Source organism: Rhinoderma darwinii, chromosome 1, assembly GCF_050947455.1.
Source record: "Rhinoderma darwinii isolate aRhiDar2 chromosome 1, aRhiDar2.hap1, whole genome shotgun sequence".
Taxonomy (NCBI): Eukaryota; Metazoa; Chordata; class Amphibia; order Anura; family Rhinodermatidae; genus Rhinoderma; species Rhinoderma darwinii.
This window is the reverse complement of record NC_134687.1, coordinates 618,571,986-618,598,019: the sequence shown is the minus strand read 5'-3', so window position 1 is coordinate 618,598,019 and position 26,034 is coordinate 618,571,986. Positions and strand designations below refer to the sequence as shown.

Below are 26,034 nucleotides of genomic sequence, written 5' to 3'. Positions count from 1 at the left end.
TTCTTGATGTAGAATCCTGATATAATGTGCCTCCTTGTGACAATGTTATTGCATCATGATCAGTTGCGGGGCTTAGGTCCCGTTTTGCCGATTGTAGTGGCTGCCTATTTTTGGGAGAAGCTGTGTTTAATACTTTGGGTTTAGGATCGGCTATCATCTGTGAGTGATCGGGTTGTGCATATGAAGCCGCTTGTAGCTCCCCAGGGACTAGGGACGCTTCGTCATCCGGTTGCTCACATTGGCTTTCAGAATGGAGGTTCGCCGCCTTCCGGAACGTCAGGATTGACGTGTTTGATGCGGCTTGCCGGAATAACGGCAAAAGAGCGGTTGGCTCAAATCTTTAAAGGTCCGGAGTTTCTCCGGCGCGTGTGCGGCCATTACATCCGAGTCGTACACGCACCAGGAGGCTTAATCAGCACAAAAACAGTGCTATCCGGTCGTGCAATTAATTTTTCTATAAATCCCTGATGACGTATCACACTGTTAGGTGATACTGAAACGCGTAGGATTAGGTGGAAAACTAATGGCAAGGGTCCAGTGAACGTCTATAATATAAGGAGAGATAGCGGTCTCTGGGTATAAACACACACTATCAACCACTGACTCTTCTCTTTGTTCTGACCACTTGCTTTTGCCTGTTTCTGGATAAATGGCCTCTTTGAGCCATATTTTAATGAAACCAATCAATAAAGTGTATTTTAATCGTTCCTTCAGGCGGTGAACAAATATTTAAAATTGAACGACATTCTATATCAGTTTATACAGTGAATAATCAGTGTAAAACTGACAGGTAATCTATTGACCTAATAGGCATATAGCCAGGGCAGGCCTGGGGCCTTTGTTAGGACCCTAGCTGCCATGGCACCCCATCGGAGGGTTGCAATTGCTTTTGCAGGCCGCCAATGGCTAACAAAGGGAGCTCCCTCCCTCTGTAAACCACTTAAATGCCGTGGTCGCTATCGACCGCTGCATTTAAGGGGTTAAACGGCCACGATCTAAGGAAAGTTCGATTGCTACCATTAGAGCAGGAGCCCGGCTGTCATCAGACAGCCGAGCACCCGCTCCAGGCTACACGGGATAACTGTGCAGGACTTAGACTAGGCTGTTGCGAAAAGGCGGTGGCCTAGCCTAAGGCCCCTTAGTGAGTGCCGTGAAAAGGCGTATTGGTGGTCAATAAGGTTCTCATGCATACGGCCGTGCCCGCAATCACGGGTCACGATTTCAGGCACGGCCGGCCGCCGACGGCCGCACAGATTTTCGCCCATATTTTCGGCCCGTGCTTCCGTAAAAAGCAAAAGATAGGACATGTTCCATCTTTTGTGATACACTTCTACGGCACGGACACCTATTCGTAGCAATACGGAAAGGTGTGCGCGGCCATTAGAACTGAATGAATCCGTAATTGCGAACCGTATTACGGTCCAAACCAATAGATAACGTAGGCATCCTCGTGGCTCATTTTTCCGGCCTCTCTGGGCCCTGATCTCAGTTTGGTAAATACCGAAGTTTGGTCTGGGGTCTGAAGTTTTTTTTGGGCTCTGCTCTGAGATTTGTATTTACAGTATTTAGGGTTCGAGTCTGAAATTATTTTGGGATCTGGTCTGGGGTGTGGATTAATTTTGGGGTCTGGGGTCTTTAATTTTGGGAGTGGGGTCTAAATTAATTTAGGGGTTCTTGTCTGACATATGAATTAATTTTGGGGTCTGGTTTGGTGTCTGACTTAATCTTAATGGTTGGTTTGGGTTCTGTTTTAGTTTAGTGGGTCTGGTCTGCTGTCTGAATTCATTTTAATGGTTGTTTTGGAGTCTGTATTAGCTTAGGGAGTCTGGTCTGCATTCTAAATAAATTTTGGGGTCTGGGGTTTGATTAATTTTTGGTTTGGTCTAGGGTCTGAAATAATTTTGGGGTCTGGTGTCTGTATTTGTTTATGGGTTTGGGCTGAGATCTGAATTAATTTTGGTGATTGGTTTGGGGTCTGTATTAGTTTAGGTGGTCTGTTCTGCATTCTAAATAAATGTTGGGGTCTATGGTCGAAATTTATTTTGGGTCTGGTCTGGGGGTCAAAATAAATTTTGGTGGATGGTGGCTGAATTATTTTATGGGTTTGATCTGAGATCTGAATTAATTTTGACCTCTGGTTTAGGGTCTGAATTAGTTTAGGAGGTTTAGTCTAAGGTCTGATTTGATTTTGGGTTCTGGTCTGGGGTCTCAATTAGTTTAGGGGGTCTAGTCTTAGGTCTGATTTGATTTTGGGTTCTGGTCTGGGATTTGATAAGATCTAATAGGCTATTTGTGATCTCTCATAAGAAATAGACCCTAGTGGTAAGTGATTGCTCCAAAGTCATCTCCAAATTGGGTTGTCTTCTGCTGAAAGTTTGAGCCAATTATTGTGTAAGAAATGGATGCTCTGGGGGGGGCAGTCCATCCCTAATCCCATGTTTTCCCACTGCTGGCTCCGCTCCCTTCTCCTGCTTTTGGTCTATCACTGAAAGACTGAGTGAGAAACTGCAGCTACATCTCCCTCCTCCCCCTTCTCCCTGTCTTCTGTTTACTGTATTAAGCCTCATGCCCACTTCAGTTATTTTCTTCAGTGTGCTATTGTTTTTTTTAACTGATAGCACCCTGAGACACATTCATTTCTATGGGGCCATGCACACTTCCGTTGTTTTAATGGAACTATGTTGCCGTTCCGACAAAAATAGGAGCGATCCTACTCCTGCCCGTTTTTGACGGAACAGTCTCGGCCTTTTCATTCACATGTGTGGTCCATGTTTCACTGATCCGTCATTAGCGGCCATACAACGGCCAACGGAAGTGTGCATGACGCCTTACTCTATATGTATTTTTTGGTGTCTGAGGAAGAAATACAAGTTCAAACCAGTAAAACAATAAGAAAATTGGTAAAATGTAAATGACATGCTATCTGTGTGATAAGTGGGAGTCTTGGGTAAACATATTAATAAAAAAGTATTATTTTGCCAGTTTGCCATAAATAAAAATGAAGCAAAATGCATAACATTGGGGCATTGATATATGTGAATGTGATGGAAGTAATTTATGTTGGAGAAAGCACAATCAAAAATATCCAAAATGAAATACATTGAGGAATCTGATACATTATGCCCCTTTACTTTAGAAAGCCTACAATGTAGGCCTGATCTGACCTCGCATAGGCTGCCGGATATTTTTCTGGCATAAAACATGTTACATGCATCTTATAAATGTAACGTTGTCACCTTTTCCACCATAAATTACCTCCTGGATAAAAATGGGATGTGATCTTGGGGGCATGGATTTATGTGAAGACTTTTTATTATCAAATTACCCTGGGGGATTAGATTTGTAAAAAGTTTAATAACAACATCCCTAATGGTTTAGAGTCAATGCCAACATCCTTGTGGGTATTGAGGTCAATTAAAAAATCTCTGCGGGTCTAGGTCAGTGTAGGGTTTGCATCCCTGGTGGTCTAGGGTAGGAAAGGTGTTAGTATCAACATCCCTGGTGGTCTAGGGTAGTGAAAGGGTTTATCATACCTATTTTTTTTAGATGATTACTCACATCCCCAGACTCCATTATTGGGAGATGATCTTTAAAGTGTAGCTAAACGTTTGACAAACTTCTGACATGTCATAGTGACATGTCAGAAGTTTGTATTGCTGGGGGTCCGAGCACTGAGACCCCCACCAATCGCTAGAACGAAGGAGCTGAATCACTCGTGTGAGCGATTAGCCGCTTCATGTCTGTTCGACTATTTCGGGAAATAAATGTATCGATGTACGGACTCAATACAAGGGTCTATGAGCCAGTACTTCCGGAAAAAGCCGAACAGACACGAAGCGGCTAAGCGCTCACACGAGTGCTTCAGCTGCTTCGTTCTAGCGATTGGTGGGGGTCCCAGTGCTCGGACCCCCACTGATCCAAACTTCTGACATGTCTCTATGACATGTCAGAAGTTTGTCAAACGTTTCGCTACACTTTAAAATAGGCGCCATTGATAGGAGATCTAAATCCTACTGTATGTGAGTAATGAAGAACTCACACATACATATGAGAAAGAGAATGATGAAACAAAACCATTTTTTTAAGTGTTTTTACACTGTAACATGTAAGCGCTTTGAACCAGGGGCTTAACAATCATGGTCGCATCCACAAGGTGCACAAGGGCCCTGGAGACTCACACAAATGCTGCCTGCATTGGTGGTGTAATGTGTGATGCAGGGGGGCGTCATCTGCCTGTCACCTCTTGGCAGCCATGGAGATGCCCCACCTGTGCCACCTTGGATGGCCGGTAAGGTAGAGGCCGAGACAAGCATGATGTGTTAGGGTAACATGTGAGGGAAGGAAGGGGGTAAGATCTAAATGTGTCACCCATCCACTGAATGGGTGATAAATGTCAGATCGATGGGGGTCCACCGACTGTCCCCCCCACGATCCAGTGGCAAGAAGAGGTTTGACTGGAACGAAGTGATAGAAACAGCCGACCACCGCTCCGTTCAAACTCCTCTTTGCCCCAGTCGTGCATAGAGTACCCCTCTTCTCAAAGAAATGACATCAAAGTTCCTCCAAGACTATGGTCAAACACTGTGCTGTCTATTAAAATCACAGCATGGGAACAGTGCAAGTACCCCACAGAGACGTGGCATGTACCTGCGATGGGAAATAGGCGAATCCCGTCTCACAGTCGCTTCCACTTCCCTAAAGTGCGCCGTCTCCCCCACACAACACTCGTCCCTAGGCAACATGTCAGCAATGTAAGAAATGTAAGAAGGCATTTACAGTATACACATAAGGAATAAAATATATACGTATAAATCTATATATATATTTATTTTTTACAGTTGGACCCTATAGCGAAGTATGCCTGTATAGTGTCATATGACGGATGTATATGTCTAGAAATAATGCCAATGTATACTTCTGACCGAAGGCTGAAACGCGTTGTGAACAGAGCTTTGAGGGCACATACATGTGGAAGAGTTAACAAATCCTAGTCAGAACATAGCGTTAGAATACAGTACATGTCTTGCCCCTTCACTTAAAATCAAAGGCGTACCTTGTGTCACCGGGCCTGAGGATAGAGAGACTGTCACAGGGCCTGCAGAGGATGGTGTGAACCCACTTTGTCACTAAGGGATTTGGAGAAGGGCAAACCACGGAGCGGAGTCTAAGGGGAACATAGGTATTCACGCTTTAATCTCTATACAGGGATCTGGATTTCTGGGGAACCCGAGGTCGCTACCGCCGGAGTAGTCTCCCATGGTGATGTAAACAGGCGTAGTATTAAAATCGGCAGTAGTATGCAGGGTAAGGTATGGAAAAGGTCAGGGCAGGCGCAAATGGGCACTTACGGTTAGTGGAGCAAAAGGTCAGGTCAGGTGGCCGCAGAGATTCATCATGGATCATTAGCAAGAGGTCAGGCAGGTGGCAACTGCTACCTCTGCACCCCATATAGCTTCAATCTTGCCTATAATGTAGAATAAGGGGGCGCAGCGATGGCAGTTTAACCAGGGCTCTCGTGCCTGAGGGGGCCCGAAGTCCCCTGCCAAATAATAACTCATCAGTACAAATGGTGCCTGGTAGGTGAGGGCCAGTTACAGATATTTTATTGGGGCCCAGGAGCTTCAAGTCATACATCTGATAAAGTCCCTTAATGACCGTCTTAAAAAGGTGAATTGGTGGTCATTAGGGGTTAATATATATGAATAGATCCTATACAGTATGAAGTCCTGGCACGTGTTGTTGTTGGGGGCAAGTTTCAGATTTTGCATCAGGGATCATGAGATTTAAAGGGAACTTGTCACCAGCATTTCACCTATCGAACTTTACTTATCCCTCACTGGCCGATGCTGTCAAAAGTTTATTACCATTATCCTCTCCCCTAAACTCCTCCTCCGATGGTAAATAACGATCTGCAAACACTTTGCGATTTTTATTATATTAATCTGGTGTCCCGTTGTGCGCACGCACCAGAGGAGGACATCAATGCGCAAGCGCGGGATTTTGTGTGCGTGCTGGGGGGAGGCGATGAGCTGTCAATCAAAAGTAAGGAGGCGGGGTTAACTCGGAAATGCTTGAGGAATGAAGATATGACTCTCTTATGCTCATTAGCATACGGCGCAGGGACACAAAAAAACTGCTAAATCTACAGAACCTACTCAGAAGATAATTATGGGTTACATAAAAATGATATTTCATCCACTTCCACCAGGTATTGCTGGTTTAATAGGTGAAATGCTGGTGACCGGTTCCCTTTAAGAGAGAATTTTGATTAAGAAACTGCTGATTTGTTCTGTGCTTTTTGAATTCTAAGCAGGTCAGGATCTCCCTAAATAAATACACAGAGACTGCGCCCTGTATGGTGAGGAGGGGTCTGCCTTCTCCTCCCCCGTCTCCACCTCTTTCCCAGTCTTCGCAGTAACTCTAAACGGGACTGATCTTTCTGCCTGTTGACATGATGGCCACTGGAACCATGAGATCCTTATCTGCAGCTCACTGTAAACTGTTTAATCCACTCCGCCTCAACGCAGGTAAGTGAGATTATGTGCAACATAAAAAAAAGTTCTGTGATCCTTCTAAATGGGGTGTAAATACACTGACTACAACCGAAGCAGAGGCTTAATGTGAGCCGATCACTTCTGTATACTGTGTGTTTGCACTAGGACAGGATTATTGTATTCCGTGCTGACTCTATGCAAATATATAGAAAATATTGTGTATTAAAGAATAGTTGAACTTAAATGACACATTGCAAAAAGAAGATAGATAGATAGATAGATAGATAGATAGATAGATAGATAGATAGATAGATAGATAGATAGATAGATAGATAGATAGATAGATAGATAGATAGATAGATAGATATGAGAGATAGATAGATATGAGAGATAGATATGAGATAGATATAATAGATATGAGATAGATAGATAGATAGATAGATAGATAGATAGATAGATAGATAGATAGATAGATAGATAGATAGATAGATAGATAGATAGATAGATAGAATAGACAGAAACAAAAAAGTGAGGGCTTCTTTCCGCCAGCATACCTGCATCATCTCATATTTAAAAGAAATAATTACTGTACAAAAAATGTTGTCTTTAACCCCTTCAGGACTGAGCCTGTTTTGGCCTTCAGGACGAAGCCGATTTTTAAAATCTGACATGTGTCACTTTATGTGGTAATAACTCCGGAATGCTTTTAGCTATCCAAGCGATTCTGAGATTGTTTTCTCGTGACACATTGGACTTTATGTTACTGGCAAAATTTGCCCGATAGATTCAGTATTTAATTGTGAAAAACACCAAAATTTATCGAAAAATTGCAAAAATTAGCATTTTTCTAAATTTAAATGTATCTGCTTGTAAAACCGATAGTAATACTACACAAAATAGTTACTAGTTACCATCCCCCACATGTCTACTTTAGTTTGGCATCGTTTTTTGAACATTATTTTATTTTTCTAGGACGTTACAAGGCTTAGAACTTTAGCAGCGATTTCTCACATTTTCAAGAAAATTTCAAAAGGCGATTTTTACAAGGACAAGTTCAGTTCTGAAGTGGCTTTGAGAGTCTTATATATTAGAAAGTCCCCATAAATCACCCCATTTTGAAAACTGCACCCTTCAAAGTATTCAAAACAGCATTCAGAAAGTGTATTAACCCTTTAGGCGTTTCACAGGAATTAAAGCAAAGTAGAGGTGAAAGTTACAAATTTCATTTTTTTTATACAAAATTCATTTGTAATAAAAAAAATTCTATACCACAGAAGGTTTTTCCCAAAAAATTTAACTTATTATTTATTGCCCAGATTCTGCAGTTTTTAGAAATAACCCACATGTGGCCCTAGTTCAGTCATGGACTGAAACACCGGCCTCAGAAGCAAAGGAGCACCTAGTGGATTTTGGGGCCTTCTTTTTTTAGCATATATTTTAGGTACCATGTCAGGTTTGAAGAGGTCTTGTGGGGCCAAAACAATAAAGACCCCCAAAAGTGACCTCATTTTGGAAACTACACCCCTCAGAGAATTTATCTAGGGGTATAGTTAGCATTTTGAACCCACAGTTTTTTTGCTAAATTTATTTGAATTAGTTTGTGAAGATGAAAATCTACTTTTTTCTGAAAAAACATAGAAATTTTTAATTTTTTCAAGGTATAAAAGAGAAAAAACACCCCAACATATGTAAAGCAATTTCTCCTGATTATAGCAATACCCCATATGTGGTAATAAACTGCTGTTTGGACCCACAGCAGGACTCAGAAGGAAAGGAGCACCATTTGGATTTTGAAATTCTGATTTTGCTGGAATGGTTTTCAGTGCCGTGTCGCGTTTGAAATGCACTGGAGGGAACAAAATAGTGGAAACCGCCGGAAAGTGACCCCATTTTGGAAACTACACCCCTCAAGGAATTTTTCTAGGGGTAAAGTTAGCATTTTGACCCCACGGTTGTTTTGCTGAATTCATTGGAATTATTCTGTAAAGGTAAAAATCGACTTTTTTTCTGAAAAAAGGTAGCCATTTTTAATTTTTACAAGGAATAAAGGAGAAAAAGCACCCCAACATTTGTAAAACAATTTCTCCCGATTACGGAAATATGCCATATGTAGTAATAAACTGCTGTTTGGACCCACAGCAAGGCTTAGAAGGGAAGGAGCGCTATTTGGCTTTTGGAGCTCAAATTTAGCTGAAATGGTTTTTGGGTGCCATGTCGCATTTGCAAAGCCCCTGAGAGGCCAAAACAGGGGAAACCCCCCAAAAGTGGAAATTACACCACTTAAAGAATCTATCTAGGGATATAGTGGGCATTTAGACCCCACAAGTCTTTTGCAGGATTTATTAGAATTAGGCCGTGAAAATGAATATCGACATTTCTTCCACTAAAATGTTGCATTTTTTTCAATTTCACAAAGGATAAAGGGGGTAAAAGCACCCCAACATTTGTAAAGCAATTTCTCCCGAGTACGGCAATACCCCACGTGTGGTCATAAATGGTTTTTCATTAGAAAGTAATTAACCCTTTCTGGAGTGATCCATTTTTTTCTTTTCCTTCTTAGTTTTTTCCTCCCCGCGTTCCAAGAGCCACAACTTTTTTATTTTTCAGTCAATAGAGCGGTATGAGGGCTTATTTATTGAGGGACGAGCGGTCGTTTTTATTGGTGCAACTTTTTGGTACATACAACTTTTTGAGCACTTTTTATTACATTTTTAGGTAGAGCCAAGGTGACCAAGAAAACAGCGATTTTGCCGTTCTAAATTCTTTATTTTTTACGTGAGACGCTCCATACATCACCCCCCACACTACGACATGCTATGTCATGGTGCGCGCAGGGGTTAATGCGCAGCGCATGGTGCGGAGTGAAAATTTATAATTTTCCACTCATATGCCATTTTAGTGCACTATATGTTATGCCCAGTTTGTGCCACTGAAGACAAATACCTCATAATATTAACCGGGTTCTCCCGGGTATGGCGATGCCATATCTGTGGACGTAAATTGGTGTTTAGGCACGCTGCAGGGCTCAGAAGGGAGGGACGCCATTTGGCTTTTGGGGCACAGAGTTTGCTTGGTAGTTGTTCTGTTTGGGGTTTTACTGGTGTTTCAGTTTATAATGTGGGGGCGTATGTAATCTGTGCGGGGTACATCAGGGTACATGTTATCTGTGCGGAGTACATCAGGGTATATGTTATCTGTGCGGGGTACATCAGGGTATAATAAGAGGGTATAATAATGCAGTAAATAAATAATAATCCGCAGGTATGTGGCCGGTGTCGCACTTATAAATGGTGCCCGATCTTATCCGCTTTTGGACACGCTGCACATTTTGCATCGCCATATTCTGAGAGCCAGAACGGTTTTATTTTTTCTCCACCGGAGCCGTGTGAGGGTTTATTCTTTGCAGGACAATCTGTAGTTTTCATTGGTACCATTTTGGGGTACCAGAAATTTTTTTGATCACGTTTTATTCCATTTTTTGGCAAGCAAGGTGACCAAAAACCATCAATTCTGACAATGTTTTTTATTTGTTTTTTTTATGGCCTTCACCCTGGGCTATAAATGACCATTATACTTTATACTGTGGCTCGGTACGATTACGGCGATACCAGATGTATATAATTTTTTTATGTTTTGCAGCGTTTGTGCAATAAAATCACTTATTTATAAAATAAATTAATTTTTGTGTCACCATATTCTTAGAGCCGTAACGTTTTTATTTTTCAGTCAAAAAAGCGGTGTAAGGGCTTGTTTTTTGCGGGACGGGATGTAGTTTGTATTGGTACCATTTTGGCGTACATGCGACTTTTTGATCACTTTTTATTGTATATTTTGGGAGGGTTGGTAACCAAAAAATTGTGATTCGGGCACTGTTTTTCGTTTATTTTTTTCGCGGTGTTCACCGTGTGGGAAAAATAATATTACAGTTTTATAGTTGGGGTCGTTACGAGCGCGGTGATACCAAATATGTGTACTTTTTTTAACGTGTTAATTTTTTTCCTATAATAAAAGTCTTATTATAGGAAAAAAAGCATTCTTTGTTTATGTCACTTCTAACTTTGATTTTTACACTTTTTCAAAACATTTTTATTATCTTTTTTTAACTTTTTTTACTTGTCCCACTAGGGGACACTTAGACTGGCAGCTCTGATCGCTGCTGGAACACATTACACTACACACGTAGTGTAATGTGTTCTAACTGTCATTGTGACGTAACTGTCACACTGACAGGAAGCAGAGGAGGAACGGCCGGATGCTGATCCTCCGAGGCTTCCGTACATGGCAACCCGGAGGTCATTGTCTGGCCTCTGGTTGCCATGATAAGGATCGCCAGCCCCCGCAAATACATGTGGGGGGCTGCCGATCCAATGTAAACCTCTTCGATGTGGTGATCGCAATCGACCACCGCATCGAAGGGGTTAATTGCCGATTTCAGCGGCGACAGGCCGCTGATCGGCAACGGGGAGAGCAGGGCTGACACCCTGCACAGTTAGCCGCCGCTGCGGTGTAGCACCGCGCGGCGGTTAACTTTTAAAGCGCGGACGTAACTGTACGCCCAGGTGCGCGAAGTTACTGCTTATCTGGACGTACAGTTACGCCAAGGTGCGGGAAGGGGTTAAAAGGGACAGATTGTCTAAATTTCCTCTGCAATGATAGGTAATATTCCTAGTGGTCTAGGGCAGTGCATAGGTTAATGATAACATTCCTGGTGGTCTAGGGTAGTGAAGGGGTAAATGGTAGCATTCTTGATGGTCTAGGGCAGGGGTCTCAAACTCGGCCGGGTAAGTGGGCCGCATATAGAAAAAAATGGGAAGTTGACGGGCCGCATTACTTTCAAATTTGATACAATACAAAATTATTGTTAATCATTTAGTTATTTGAACTACAATAACACTATATTACTATAATAATAATAATACTACATTACTATAATAATACCGCTAGGTTTAAAATTTGAGATATATCTCCATGTGCTTATTTCAACAATCCAGCTTCCCAGTTTAAGTGTCGCTAAATGCAGTCCGGCGGCTCAGTTAGCACACATGTCAAGATTGGGCAACCCCTTTTTAGATAGTGCCACAGTGCCCTCTGTGGATGCTGCCGCAGAGTCCTCTGTGAATGCTGCCGCAGAGTCCTCTGTGGATGCTGCCGCAGAGTCCTCTGTGGATGCTGCCGCAGAGTCCTCTGTGGATGCCGCCGCAGAGTCCTCTGTAGATGCTGCCGCAGAGTAAAGTCCTCTGTAGATGCTGCCGCAGAGTAGAGTCCTCTGTAGATGCTGCCACAGAGTCCTCTGTAGATGCTGCCACAGAGTCCTCTGTAGATGCTGCCACAGAGTCCTCTGTAGATGCTGCCACAGAGTCCTCTGTAGATGCTGCCACAGTGTCCTCTGTAGATGCTGCCACAGTGTCCTCTGTAGATGCTGCCACAGTGCCCTCTGTATATGCTGGCAACCCCAGAACTGGAGTCCCGGGCAGAGCGCTAGTAGGCTCTTCCTGGGACGCCAGCTGTGCTCCTGACTTCACTTGGACTCCTGCTCTGGGGAAGCCCCTGACATCATTGTCGATGTATGGACAGCGATGTCCGAGGCTTCCCTAGAGTCCCGGAGCAGAGCCAATAGTAGCGCTCTGCCCGGGACCCCGCTCTGGGGAAGACCCTGACACACTGTCCATATATGGGCAGCGATGTCAGGGAATTCCACCGAGTACCGGAGCAGAGCCGATACTAGCGCTCTGCCCGGGACTCCGCTCTGGGGAAGACCCTGACACACTGTCCATATATGGGCAGCGATGTCAGGGAATTCCACAGAGTCCCGGAGCAGAGCGGATACTAGCGCTCTGAACGGGACTCGGCTCTGGGGAAGACCCTGACACACTGTCCATATGTTGACAGCGATGTAAGGAAATTCCACAGAGTCCCGGAGCAGAGCCTGTACTAGTGCTCTGCCCGGAACTCCGGCTCTGGGGAAGCCCCAGACATCGCTGTTCATATGTGGACAGCGATGTCAGGGAATTCCAGAGTCTCGGAGCAGAGCCGATACTAGCGGCTCTGTGTCCCGCGGGCTGCAGATGACAGCCCCAGGGGCCGCATGCGGCCCACGGGCCGCGTGCTTGAGACCCCTGGTCTAGGGTAATGTAGTGAAGGTGTTAAAGAGGCTCTGTCACCACATTATAAGTGGCCTATCTTGTACATGATGTGATCGGCACTGTAATGTAGATTACAGCAGTGTTTTTTATTTCGAAAAACGATCATTTTTGACAGAGTTATGACCTATATTAGCTTTATGCTAATGACTTTCTCAATGGACAACTGAGCGTGTTTTACTTTTTGACCAAGTGGGCATTGTGGAGAGAAGTGTATGACGCTGACCAATCAGTGACCAATCAGCGTCATACACTTCTCCCCATTCATTTACACTGCACATTGCGATATAGCTATATCGCTGTGTGCAGCCACATACACACACACTAACGTTACTGTAGTGTCCTGACAATGAATATACATTACCTCCAGCCAGGACGTGATGTGTATTCAGAATCCTGACCACTTCTGTAGCGTCTCTGTGATTTACAGCACAGCAGGCGTAGTCTCGCGAGATTACGCTGTAAGCTGTCATTTACAGCGAGATCTCTCTGTGCTGTGCTCTAAATTACAGAGAAGTGCAGAGACGTGGTCAGGATTCTGAATACACATCACGTCCTGGCTGGTAGTGATGTATATTCATTGTCATGACACTGCAGTAACGTTACAGAGTGTTTATGTGGCTGCACATAGCGATATAGCTATATCGCTATGTGCAGGGTAAATGAATGGAGAGAAGTGTATGACGCTGATTGGTCACTGATTGGTCAGCGTCATACACTTCTCTAAACAACGCCCACTTGGTCAAAAAGTAAAACACGCCCAGTTGTCCATTGAGAAACTCATTAGCATAAAGCTAAATAAAATGGATAGGTCATAACTCCGTCAAAAATTATAGTTTTTCTAAATAAAACAACACTGCTGTAATCTACATTACAGCCCCAATCACATCATGAATAATATAGGGCACTTATAATGTGGTGACAGAGCCTCTTTAACTCCGTTTGACTGCAGGACTCCTTCCTCTTCCTCCTCCGTCTGTGGCTTTAGACTACTCAGACATTCAGATACCGGGCCATTAGCTAACAGCCTCCCTGTAGCTCCTCTCCTGGCTCCACCCATCGCTGCAGCTCTTCTCCCGGCTCCACCCCTCCCTGCAGATCCTTTCCCGGCTCCACCCCTCCACTTTTCTGCTCTTCCCTCCCTCTATAGGGAAGCACTGATTGGTTACAGTGGTACCTCTGACATACTGACAGTCTATTCCTTTGTGCCGTTTCCTCACTAGTGCCTTAAATGTAACTTATTCAAACTGCAATTACACAAAAATTCCTAAATCAAAATCATATCTAAAAAAATGTCTTACGGTCAAACAATACCAATTACCCTGTTTTATTATTTAGCTAAGGTGCTCAAGAGCACAACAAATCCCAATGGACGTCCCATTATTTCAGGGGTGGGATCGATGATTTGTCACCTGTCACATTACATTGACTTATTTTTACAAGAACATGTTTGACAGCTGCTTAAATATTTGTGTGAATCAACTCAACTGATTCATGAACTTTGTTCTACAGATCTCCCCCTACATTCTCATTTTTTACTTTGAGTTCCTTTTCATTGCACATTCCCCTCAATTCTCGAAATATATAGCCTTCTATGGACGTTTTATTGACGTTTCGGTCCATAGCGAAGGCGGCATTTAAGGGATTGAAACCTCACGTCACTTCCTTTTTCCACATTTAGATTTTAGTTATATTTTAGAATAATTCTAGTTATATATACATTTTATCTATCGTATATTTATAAATATTTTGCATAGGTTCATGATATGAACACTATAGTCTATATTTTGTTTGAAGATAATGTTGATAGATGATTGGTGTATGTGAGACCATGTCATGCCCGGTTTTTCGTGCCCGAGGTTGCTGACCGCCAGGAACATCGTACTTAACAGCAGTCGCGACTGCAAGACACAAGGAACTTGCTGGTGCCTCCCTCCGATGGAGACACCAGAACTCGCAGGTGCTCTCTGCTTCTGGTTCTACTAGTGTGTGCGCACTCTTCCCCAGCCTTAAAGGGCCAAAACGTGCACCAATATTGTGTTCCCTACCCAATCCCCAGATCAACCTGGACTATATAAAGGACTCTGCCCTTCCCCTGAATGTTGTTCTTGTTGTCTTCCTATGTTAGTCTAAGAAAATGGTCCCTTAGTTGTATCCGGTTTCCAGTATTCCCGTATCCTGCTTCCCGTATCCTGTTGCTGTGTTTGTTCCTGAGCGAAGTCTATTGTTGGAGTCATGTTCATCATTATCTGACTCGCTAAGTGTCATCTGCTACGCTGAGTGTCACCTGCCTCGCTAACTGTCATCTGCCAGGTTGAGTCTCGTCTGTGCCAAGTGTTATCTGTGCCAGATTACCTGCTACTCCAAGTACCTGCTATGTCACGTGTTTATCAGGACTGCTATACAGGTACACTTGTTATAAGACTCTTATTGACTGTAGTTGGCCAGCTGCTACTCTGCTACGGCGGAGCAGCCCAGTGCGTCCACACACCTCAGAGCCGTGACAGTACGCTCAGGCCATGGATTCCGCTGGTCAGCCCAAGACATTGACGGCATTCCAAATGATGCAATTGGGCATGTGTGATCTCCGGACAAGGCAGGATCAGCTCCTCCAAGTGGTCAACTCCATCGTTAATCGCTTGGATCTTCCTACTGCTACTGTTACTGCACCTCCTCCTGCTGCTTCTCCTGTCAGTTCTGGTCCCGGAATTTCCCTGCCGCTACCACCTCGCTACGACGGGGATGGAAAGACCTACAGATGTTTTATTAACCAATGCCGGATTCACTCCAGATTGCACACAAATCTGTTTCCCTCTGATGTGACCAAGGTTGCTTTCATCGGATCCCTCCTTTCTGGCAAAGCCCTGGCATGGGCTAACCCCATCTGGGAACGTGAGGGTCTGGGGACCTCTAATCTACAGTTATTCCTACAGACTTTCCGCACTGTCTTTGAGGAACCCGGGGGGACATATTCCGCAGCTTCCGCTCTGCCTACCCTCCGTCAAGGTGAGGCGACGATTGGAGAGTATGCTATCCAGTTCCGTACCCTGGCAGCAGAACTTGCCTGGAACAATGAGGCCTTAGTTGCTACTTTCTGGCAAGGACTGTCTCTACAGATTAAGGATGAGCTGGCAGCTCGTGACCTCCCATCCACCCTGGATACTCCCATTTTGTTGGCAACGTGGATCAACATGAGGATCCAGGAACAGGCCGAGGTGGTCCGCCGAGACAGAAAGTCCTATAAACTGGCACCCAAGTTGCAGACCCCTGCTGCCTTCTTCTGTTGTTCCATCTGAGGAGTTCATGCAGGGGGACTGACTCAAATTGTCCGATCAGGTGAGACAGCGTAGACGCACCTCTGAACTGTGTCTGTATTGTGGCCACAGAGGCCATTTTGTGCGTCAATGTCCACAAAAGCTGGGAAACTCCAGCACCTAGGGTTGGTTGGAGAGACAACCCTAGGTATGATGCCAAATGCCAAATCCTCTCCCAAACTATCCATTCCCGAGACCATTGTCTCAGGTGAGAAGTCACACAGCTTCCCTGAATATCAGCAGGATCTAGTAGATCATCTCCATCTGGCTACTGTTCCTCTAGGGAGGCCCTTGGCAGTCACCTCTGTGAATGGGCAACCACTGTGCGATCCTATACTATTTATGACTAAATCGCTGAGACTACAAGTCGGGATCCTTCACATGGAACAGTTTACCTTTCTCGTCTTGCCCATAGCTGTCAACCCTATTCTGCTGGGCCTGGCTTCATCTACATGCTCCGGTTCTCGACTGGAACTCCTGAGAGGTCCTCCAATGGGGATTCAAGTGTCTACACTGCTGTCTGCCACAAGTTCATCATGTCCTGCCTCTACTGCCTCAGCCACTTTCTGGACTCCCCATCGTTCCTACGATTGCCCTATCAAACTACTCCCAGATGCCTCACTCTCACGTGGACAGTTCTATCCTCTCTACTTGCCAGAAACCCAGGCCATGTCGGCCTATGTCAAGTAGAAACTTGAGAGGGGGTTCATCCGGAAATACTCTTCTCTGGCCGGAGCCAGGTTCTTTTTCGTTAAAAAGAAAGATGTATCTCTTCGACCCTGTGTCGATTACCGTGGTCTAAACCAGATCACGTTCAAGAACAAGTACCCCTTGCTAATAATCGCGGAACTCTTTGATCGCCTCCATGGAGCCAAGATTTTTTCTAAGCTGGATCTGCGAGGAGCTTGTAACCTCATCTGGATACATCAAGGGGACGAATTAAAGACTGCATTCAACACCCGAGAGGGACACTACGAGTATCTTGTGATGCCCTTTGGTCTGTGTAACGCACTAGCTGTATTTCAGGAATTTGTGAATGACATCTTTTGAGATCTCCTCTATGTCTGTGTGGTGGTATATTTGGACGACATCCTGATCTACTCACCAGATCTGACGACGCATCGGAAGCATGTCCGCTAAGTCCTGTTGCAGTTAAGGGAGAGTCGTCTTTACGCTAATCTCGGGAAGTGCCTGTTTAAGAAGAACTCTCTACCCTTCCTGGGCTACATAGTCTCCGATCATCGTGAACACTTGCTGGATCCAGAAAAGATGAGGTCTGTCTTGGAGTGGCCACGTTCTTGGTGCCTTCTGGCTATACAGAGATTTCTGGGATTCGCTAATTTTTACTGCAGTTTATCCCAAACTTCTTGTCTCTCATCACCCTGATGTGTCTCAACAATTCTCCCTAGAGGTTGACGCTTCTTCGGTTGGTACGGGAGCACTTCTGTTTAAAGAAAAACCCCAGAGGTAAGGCAGTGGTCTGTGGCTACTTTTCAAAACTATACTCCCCTGCAGAGCGCAATTACTCCATTGGGGATTGGCTGTTACTGGCCATCAAGTTGGCTTTGGAGGTGTGGGGACATCTGTTGGAGAGCGCTATACACCCTATCATCATTTACACAAACCATAAGAATCTCACCTATCTTCAGTCTGCTCAACGATTGAATTCCCGATTCCAGTTCCTGCTCCACTTTCGTCCCGCAGACAAGAATGTGAGGGCTGATGCTCTATCCGGGTCATTTCAGACAGATCACTCTGAAGACATTCCCCAATATGTTATAGATCCTTCCAGGATTATTGCCATAAACCTTCTACATATTAGAGACATTCCCCCAGGGAAGACTTTCGTTTGTCCTGCAGGCAGGAAAAAGATTGCCGCTGGGGACACTGTTCCAAGCTGGCTGGGCACTCTGGTGTTGGTAAAACACGGGAATTTATTGCTCGCCAATACTGGTGGCCCACACTGCCAAAGGATGTTGTGGACTTTGTTTCCTTTTGTACAGACTGTGCCACGAATAAGTTTACTCATTCCAGACCTGCTGGTTTGCTCCAACCCCTGCCAGTGCCTGATGCCCCCTGGCAACACATCGCAATGGACTTTATTACTGACCTTCCTCCTTCAGCTGGATGTACTACTGTCTGGGTAGTGGTGGACCATTTCTCTAAAATGGTACATTTCATCCCTTTAACTGGTCTTCCTTCTGCTCCTCGTCTGGCAAATCTGTTCATACAGCACATCTTTCTTCTACATGGATTACCCCTCCATATTGTGTCTGACACTTCCAAGTTCCGGACAGCCCTGTGTAAGCTGCTCAATGTGAAGCTGAATTTCTCTTCTGCCTATCACCCTCAGTCTAATGGCCTAGTGGACAGGACTATTCAAATATTGGAGAATTATCTTCGTCATTTTGTTTCTGCCCAACATGACAATTGGGTACAGCTTCGGCCTTGGGCCGAATTCTCTTATAATGACCATACAAGTGAGTCTACTGCTTCTTCTCCATTCTACATTGTGTACAGTCAGCATCCACGAGTTCCTCTTCCTGTGCCATCCATGACCCGAGTACCACTTGGGACCTTCCATCATAGTTGGCAGCAAACCAAGTCTGCGATTCTTCTGGCAGTTGATCGCATGAAAAGGTATGCTGATAGAATGAGAAGAGTTCCTCCTCAGTTTTCTCCTGGAGTCAAGGTCTGGCTATACTCTAAAAACATCCGCCTCAAGACTCCTTCTCACAAGTTTGCTCCCAGGTTCCTCTGACTTTTCGAAGCCCTGCAACAAATAAACCCTGTATTCTATAAGCTTCGGCTGCCTCCTACCCTCAGAATCCCCAACTCGTTTCATGTGTCCCTCCTGAAGCCTGAGGTCCTGGGAGCCAGAGGAGAACATCAATGCCCCAACTCTCATCAAAAAGTTCCTCCTACACTCCAGACCTAAGAGGAGGGGGCATAAAGGGGGGTAGTATCGTGTCCGCGGTCGCTGACTGCCGGCACATCGTACTTACCGTCAGTTGCGACCGCAGGACACAAGGAACTTGCCGGCGTCTCCCTCCCAGGAGACGCCAGCACTAGCGGTTGCTCTCTGTTTCTGGTTCTATTAGGGTGCGCACGCTCATCCCCAGCTTTAAAAGGCCAGCATGTGCATCAATATTGTGTTCCCTACCCAATCCCCAGACCACCCTGGACTATATAAAGGACTTTGCCTGTCCCTTCTTGCCTGAGCGTTGATCTTGTTGTCTTCCCATGTTAGTCTAAGCAAATGGTGCCTTAGTTGTATGCTGTTCCCAGTGTTCACATATCCTGCTTCCTGTATCCTGTATCCTGTTTGTGTTTGTTCCTGAGCAATGTCTATTTTTGGAGTCGTGTTCATCATCATCTGCCTCGCTAATTGTCATCTGCTATGCTGAGTGTCACCTGCCTCGCTAACTGTCATCTGCCATGTTGAGTCTCATCTGTGCCAAGTTTCATCTGTGCCACTGGCCATCTGTGCCAGAGTGCCTACTATGCCAAGTACCTGCCTCGTCACATGTCTATCAGGACTGCTATACAGGTACACTTTTTATAAGACTCTTATTGACTGTAGTTGGGCAGCTGTTACTCTGCTATGGCGGAGCTGCCTAGTGGGTCCACACACCCCTCAGAGCCGTGATACAGTTTATGGCTTAAAACCCATAAAACCAGTATAACATTATAAAACTATACGTTAAATAAATCTCCTTTTTAAACAGACGGTGATAGCAGACACTGAATTCCTGAGGTTTTTCCTATATTTTTGATGGCTAAAAAGATCTCTGACACCTACATCATTATCAGCAACTTGGATACAGCATCTAAGGGCCTTGGTTGCGTTCATGGGTTCCATCAGACCTTCCCGTTGGAGGAACCCATGAACGGAAAGACAAATGGAAACCATAGCTTACATTTTCATTACCATTGATTTCAATGGTAATGCTTCCGTTGCAAATGGCTTCCGTTTGTTTCCATTCCATAAGGTTTCCGTTTCTTTGCCGGAAAAAATAGCACAAATGGCAAATAGCAAAAATGGAAACCTCACAGAACGGAATGGAATTGAAACGGACGCATTACCATTGAAATCAAGCTAAGGTTTCCATTTGCCTTTCCGTTGATGGGTTCCTCTGAAGGAAAGGTCTAGCGGAACCCATCAACGGAACCGTAATGCTGATGTGAACACACCCTTATCGGCTGTTCAAAAGCAAAATATTGTTCTGTTTGTTTTTTAAACTTTAAATTGTGCCCCTCCTCAAAGGAGCTAAAGGCAGCAGCCTACTCCACATACCCATCTTCTTAACCCTGTACATTCTAGCATTTACTATGTAAATTGTACAGATATGTAGTTACCTACATTCTTTAGATATTCAGCTTACTTATTAACGTGTACAGTGTTTGCGGAAGGTTAACACAGTAAGCTGGTCTATGACCCTGTGCATCTCCACACAAAAAATACCAAGAACCACCACTGTCCCATGTACCGATAAAAATTCATAAAAAATAAATACAAAAAGATTAGATACGAGAGATAGATAACTCTAATTAAATATTAGACAGATAGATGATAGACAGACAGACAGACAGACAGACATTGATGATTATACCTAATAGTGTCTTGCAGATGTTTATCAAGCAATGGGCCAGGAATGCCCCCCTGTGACTTTGTACCAGGAAAATATGAGGTAAGCCTGTCACTGTGATAATACTTTATCCATGTTACAACTAAGGCCTCGATTAGGGGTGTATTTTATGTATAACTCCTTCATACAGACCCAATGTTATGTAATGAGGCATTACAAGATAGATAGATAGATAGATAGATAGATAGATAGATAGATAGATAGATAGATAGATAGATAGATAGATAGATAGATAGATAGATAGATAGATAGATAGATAGATAGATAGATAGATAGATAGATAGATAGATAGATAGATAGATAGATAGAGCCCTGACGCACATGTGAATGCAGCCTAAGCGTGTGATTTCCGACAGTGAAGGAGAAAACAGTGTAACTCGCTGAGCTACGCTGTTTCCATAAGTCCCAAAGAACTGTACGGTAGTTCCGAAAACAGCGTAACTCACATGCTACGCTGCTTCCATAACTGACATTCACTACTATGGGAGTTACGGCTACGTTGTTTTCTTCTACATGGTCGGAATGCAACTGGAACACAGAGCAGTGGAACCGGGTTTATGGGGCCCCATTCTAGAGATGGGTGCGGGTCCCAGAGGTGGGACCCACATCTAACTGACATTCATGACATATCCTGCGGCTATGTCTTAAATGTCTCTGATGGGAAACCCCCTTTAAGGGGTCTGGTCTAAGGTCTGTATTTATTTAGGGCATCTGGTCTGGGGGGGGGTCTGTTTTTAGGGGTCTCGTCTGAGGACTGTATTTAGGAGATTTATACTAAGGACTGTAGGGGGTCTGGTCTGGGGTCGCTATTTAGGGTGTCTGGTTTGGGGTCTCTATTTAGGGTGTCTGGTTTGGGGTCTCTATTTAGGGTGTCTGGTTTGGGGTCTCTATTTAGGGTGTCTGGTCTGGGGTATGTATTTAGGGGTCTGGTCTAAGCTCTATTTTTTTAGGGGGTCTGGTCTGGGGAATGTATTAGTTTAGGTGGTCTTGTCTAACCTCTGTATTTTTTTAGGGATCTGGTCTGGGTTATGTATTTGTTAAGGGTGTCTGGTCTGGGGGTCTATATTTATTTAGGGCGTCTGATCTGGGGGTCTGTATTTGTTTAGTGGGTCTGTAAATATTTAGTGGTTCTGGTGTGTGTTAGTTTTGGGGGTCTAGTCAGGGGTCTGTATTTATTAAGGGGGTCTGCTCTGAGATTTTTATTTGGGGGTCTGATGTTTTGGGGTTTAGCCTGGTGTCTCTATTTGTTTTGGGGGTCCGGACTGAGGTCTGTATTTATTTAGGGGTCTAGAGTCAGTATTTATTTTGAAACCTAAAAGGAGAAAGAAAGTTCACAGCGCCACAGGGTGCAAGATGAACCAGGTTGGTAGAATGAATAAAATAACAAACACACATTTTAAAGCTGTTGATGTAAACAGCTACTTAGATTTTAAAAGTGCCCATCACCCGTCCTGGCTCCGGAACATACAATTTGGGCAATTCAGACGAATTAGAAAGAATTGCTCTAGTAATAAGAAATTTCATTCTGAATGCAATATTTAAAAAAAAAAAAAAAAAAAACACCAATATTACACATGGTTGCAACACTTTCACGTCCACTGTAAAGGTATGTTCGAAAAACGGCTGAAAAAACAGAAGCTGAACTCCTACAAACTTTCAATGGGAAAAACAGCATTTCGTTTTAAAAAATGGAGCATAAAAAGATGCTCCGTAAAAAGCTTATTTTACGGCCGTTTTAGGAGCTGTTTTTCAATGGAGTCAATGAAAAACCGCTCCAAAAACGTCCCAGGAATTGACATTCACTTCTTTTTCGCGGGCGTCTTTTTACGCGCCGTATTTTGACAGCAACGTGTAAAATTAAGCCTCGTGGGAACAGAACGCCGTAAATCCCATTGCAAGCAATGGGCAGATGTTTGTAGGAGTAATGAAGCCATTTTTTCAGGCGTAATTCGAGGCGTAAAACGCCCGAATTACGTCTGAAAACAGTGCGTGTGAACATACCCTTAAAAGAAGCTTCATTTTCAGCTTCAAAAACGCCTGAAAATCAGAGGCTGTTTTTTCTGAAAACAACTCCATAATATACCCTTACTAGTGAATTTTTCCCAATTAAAACCCTGGTTAAGGCCTCATGCACACGAACGTATTTTTTCCCTCCCGTAAATACTGGCGTAAATATGGGTCCTTGGTCACACGTATTCGACCCGTATTGCACCAGTATTTACGGACCCGTGCCCGTAAATACGGGTCCGGTGTCACCAGTATTCCATCCGTATTTACGGGCACGTTTTCGCTGCAAAATTGCACTGCACTAATCGGCAGCCCCTTCTCTTTATCAGTGCAGGATAGAGAGAAGGGGCAGACCTTTCCGACGTAAAAGTAAAAGAAATTCATACTTACCTGGCCTTTGCCTTGGTGACGCGTCCCTCTCGACATCCAGACCGACCTCCCTGGATGACGCAACAGTCCATGTGACCGCTGCAGCCTGTGATTGGCCTGTGATTGGCTGCAGCGGTCACATGGGCTGAAACGTCATTCCGGGAGGCCGAACTGGAGGAAGAAGCAGGGAGTTCCGGGTAAGTTTGAACTTATTTTTTACAGGTTGATCTATATTGTGATCGGTAGTTTCTGTCCAGGGTGCTGAAAGAGTGAAGGCCGATCGTTTAACTCTTTCAGCACCCTAGACGGTGACTATTTACTGACGTCGCCTAGCAACACTCCCGTAATTACAGGTGCACACACGTAGTCATCCGTAATTACGGGAGCCCCATAGATTTCTATGGGCCTGCCCGTGCCGTAATTACGGCCTAAAATAGGACATGTTCTATATTTTTTAACGGCCCCGGCACCTTCCCGTAAGCATACGGGGAGGTACCCGTGGCCAATAAAAGTCTATGGGCCCGTAATTACGGCCCGTGATTACAGGCGTTTTTATGTTCGTGTACATGGGGCCTAACTGTAACAGCAACTTTGTTATATACCTACTTAAATGTTCATGTGACCTGCAATATGTGGCAGAACTACGCAACAATTAAGATGTAGGATTAATAAACATGGATCAAATGTAAAAATTGGTTCCATGAAGCACAGTGTGTGTCGACATTTTATTACAGTATATAATAGTGATTTTGGGAACATCCTAGTTACTCCAATAGAATATATTCCGTTATCATACAGGGATAGATTTACCAGATTAAAATAGAGAGAGAATTTCTGGATATTTAAAGAGGCTCTGTCACCAGATTATAAGTGCCCTATCTTCTACATAATCTGATCGGCGCTGTAATGTAGATAACAGTGGTTTTTATTTAGAAAAACGATCAATTTTGAGCAATTTTAGATTTTTGCTAATTAGTTTCTTAATAGACAACTGGGCGTTTTTTACCTTTTGACCAAGTGGGTGTTGTAAAGAGAAGTGTATGACGCTGACCAATCAGTGACCAATCGGCATCATACACTTCTCTCCATTCATGTCCATTTGTACTCAGCACAGCGTGATCGTGCAAGATCACGCTGTGGTGTCACATACACACACATTAACTTTACTGAAGTGTCTTGAGAGTGAATAGACATCACCTCCAGGCAAGATGTGATGTCTATTCGCACTCCCGACACTTCGGTAAAGTTTGTGTGGGACTTGACAGCAAGCGTGATCTCGCAAGATCATGCTACTGCTGTCATTCATAGCGTGATCTCGATGCGCTATGCTGCGTAAGTAGGTCCCACAGAAACTTTACTGAAGTGACGGGAGTGTGAATAGACATCGCGTCCTGGCTGGAGACGATGTCTATTCACTCTCAAGACACTTCAGTAAAGTTAATGTGGGTGTATGTGATCTCGCGAGATTACGCTGTGCTGTGAATACAGATGGACATGAATGGAGAGATGTGTATGACGCTGATTGGTCACTGATTGGTCACTGATTGGTCAGCGTCATACAGTTCTCCTTACAACGCCCAATTGGTAAAAAGTAAAAACAGTAATCTGGTGACAGAGCCTCTTCAAACTCTCCTGTTTACAGCCTAATGGCCTCAATGACGTGTCTGAATCCTCATTAGATTAAATGCAGTAATTAATTTATCGGTATATTCTGTTTCTTTTAATTTATACATTGAGTATTATATCATTATCTATATAAGTTGTGTTTCCTTATCTAGTTTTTTTCATCTACGCTTAGTGATGTATTTATTATTATTATTATTATTATTAATTGCATTTTACTATTATTCCTATTATTAATATTATGTCACATAATATTATATACACATTTTTTTCTTTTACCCCCAATTTTGGATTTATGTGTTATTAATTTTTGCTTTAACATTAGATATGACCATTTAGGGAATTATTTTTACATATTATTATCCATTTTATCACTCATTTGACATTATTGTTTTTATTAATTTATTTATATTTCCTCTTATTTTTTCTACATCCCTCCTCGCTCTCCCCCCCCTTTTTTTTTGTGTATGGGGATACTCACCTGTTCCTGTCTTCTCCTGATGTTTCTTTACATCTCTGTGTCTTCTTCCTTGTGGTGCGTACATCGATTGTCTCGAATTGCTGTCTTCCCTTTTTTGGTCTTCCACGGCTTCCATCGCTCCCTAGTTGCTATGTCAACGGGGACACTTGCGGGCTGTGCGCGACTGCTGGATCCTCTTCGCCGCTATGTGTCCGCATCCTTTCCTGGATAGCCCTACGTGACACGTAAATACATTACGTTTACTGGCCTCTGTTGTGTATATTACTCCCTAATTGTTTATTGCAGTGTTTTTTTCCCTGATCCATGTGTCTCTTGCTCCTCGGTCCTTAACGGGATATTTTGTACCTCCGCATTTTAGTGTCTATTTTATTTAGTTTAAATGTAACTCCCAAATTAACACAGTACAAGTTACTTTGCTTATTTATTTTATGTATGTTGAATCAACATCTGTTCCCTGATTACGTCATTTACAGTGTTTTCAAAAAATTTTGTTTTGGCTGGTCTTTCTGGTTACTTTAGAATTGTGTAAACCTGTTTTAGATGGGTATATATAAGATGTAATTTGTGCTGTTTGCATACCTCCCAACTTTCAAGTATCACAAAGAGGGACAACCTTTTTTTTTCTTTTAAGCCACGCCTCTAATTCCAACTGGCAACAGGTAGGGTTCCAGGGCAGGGCGGGACATTGCTCAGACTGCCCGGGACAGCGGGACAGTGGTGAAAAACCGGGCCTGTCCCGCCGGATCCGGGACGGTTGGGAGCTATACTGTTTGTTCTCCTTGGCCTGATGAAGACACATTTCCTGTGTTGAAACGCGTTACAATTAATAAGAAATTATTTTATTTCTTATTAGTAGTTCTTTCCATTATATCCAAATATTTTACTTTTAGTATTTATTTTGGAGGTGATGAAGTGTTGGTTAATACATCACTTCTTGGAATGTCACTAGGTAAGTAA

General features: G+C 43.8%; 1 protein-coding gene across 1 annotated transcript in view; it reads left to right on the top strand.

Annotated features, from left to right (window-relative positions):
• The first annotated feature begins 6,411 nt into the window (after positions 1–6,411).
• AGXT2 (alanine--glyoxylate aminotransferase 2) overlaps positions 6,412–26,034 on the top strand; it is a 41,488-nt gene continuing 21,865 nt past the window's right edge. The window contains exons 1-2 of the mRNA XM_075854995.1: positions 6,412–6,527; positions 20,569–20,639. Coding sequence (XP_075711110.1) covers positions 6,452–6,527; positions 20,569–20,639 — 147 coding nt within the window. The 5' untranslated portion in view covers positions 6,412–6,451. The remainder of the gene's footprint in view (positions 6,528–20,568; positions 20,640–26,034) is intronic.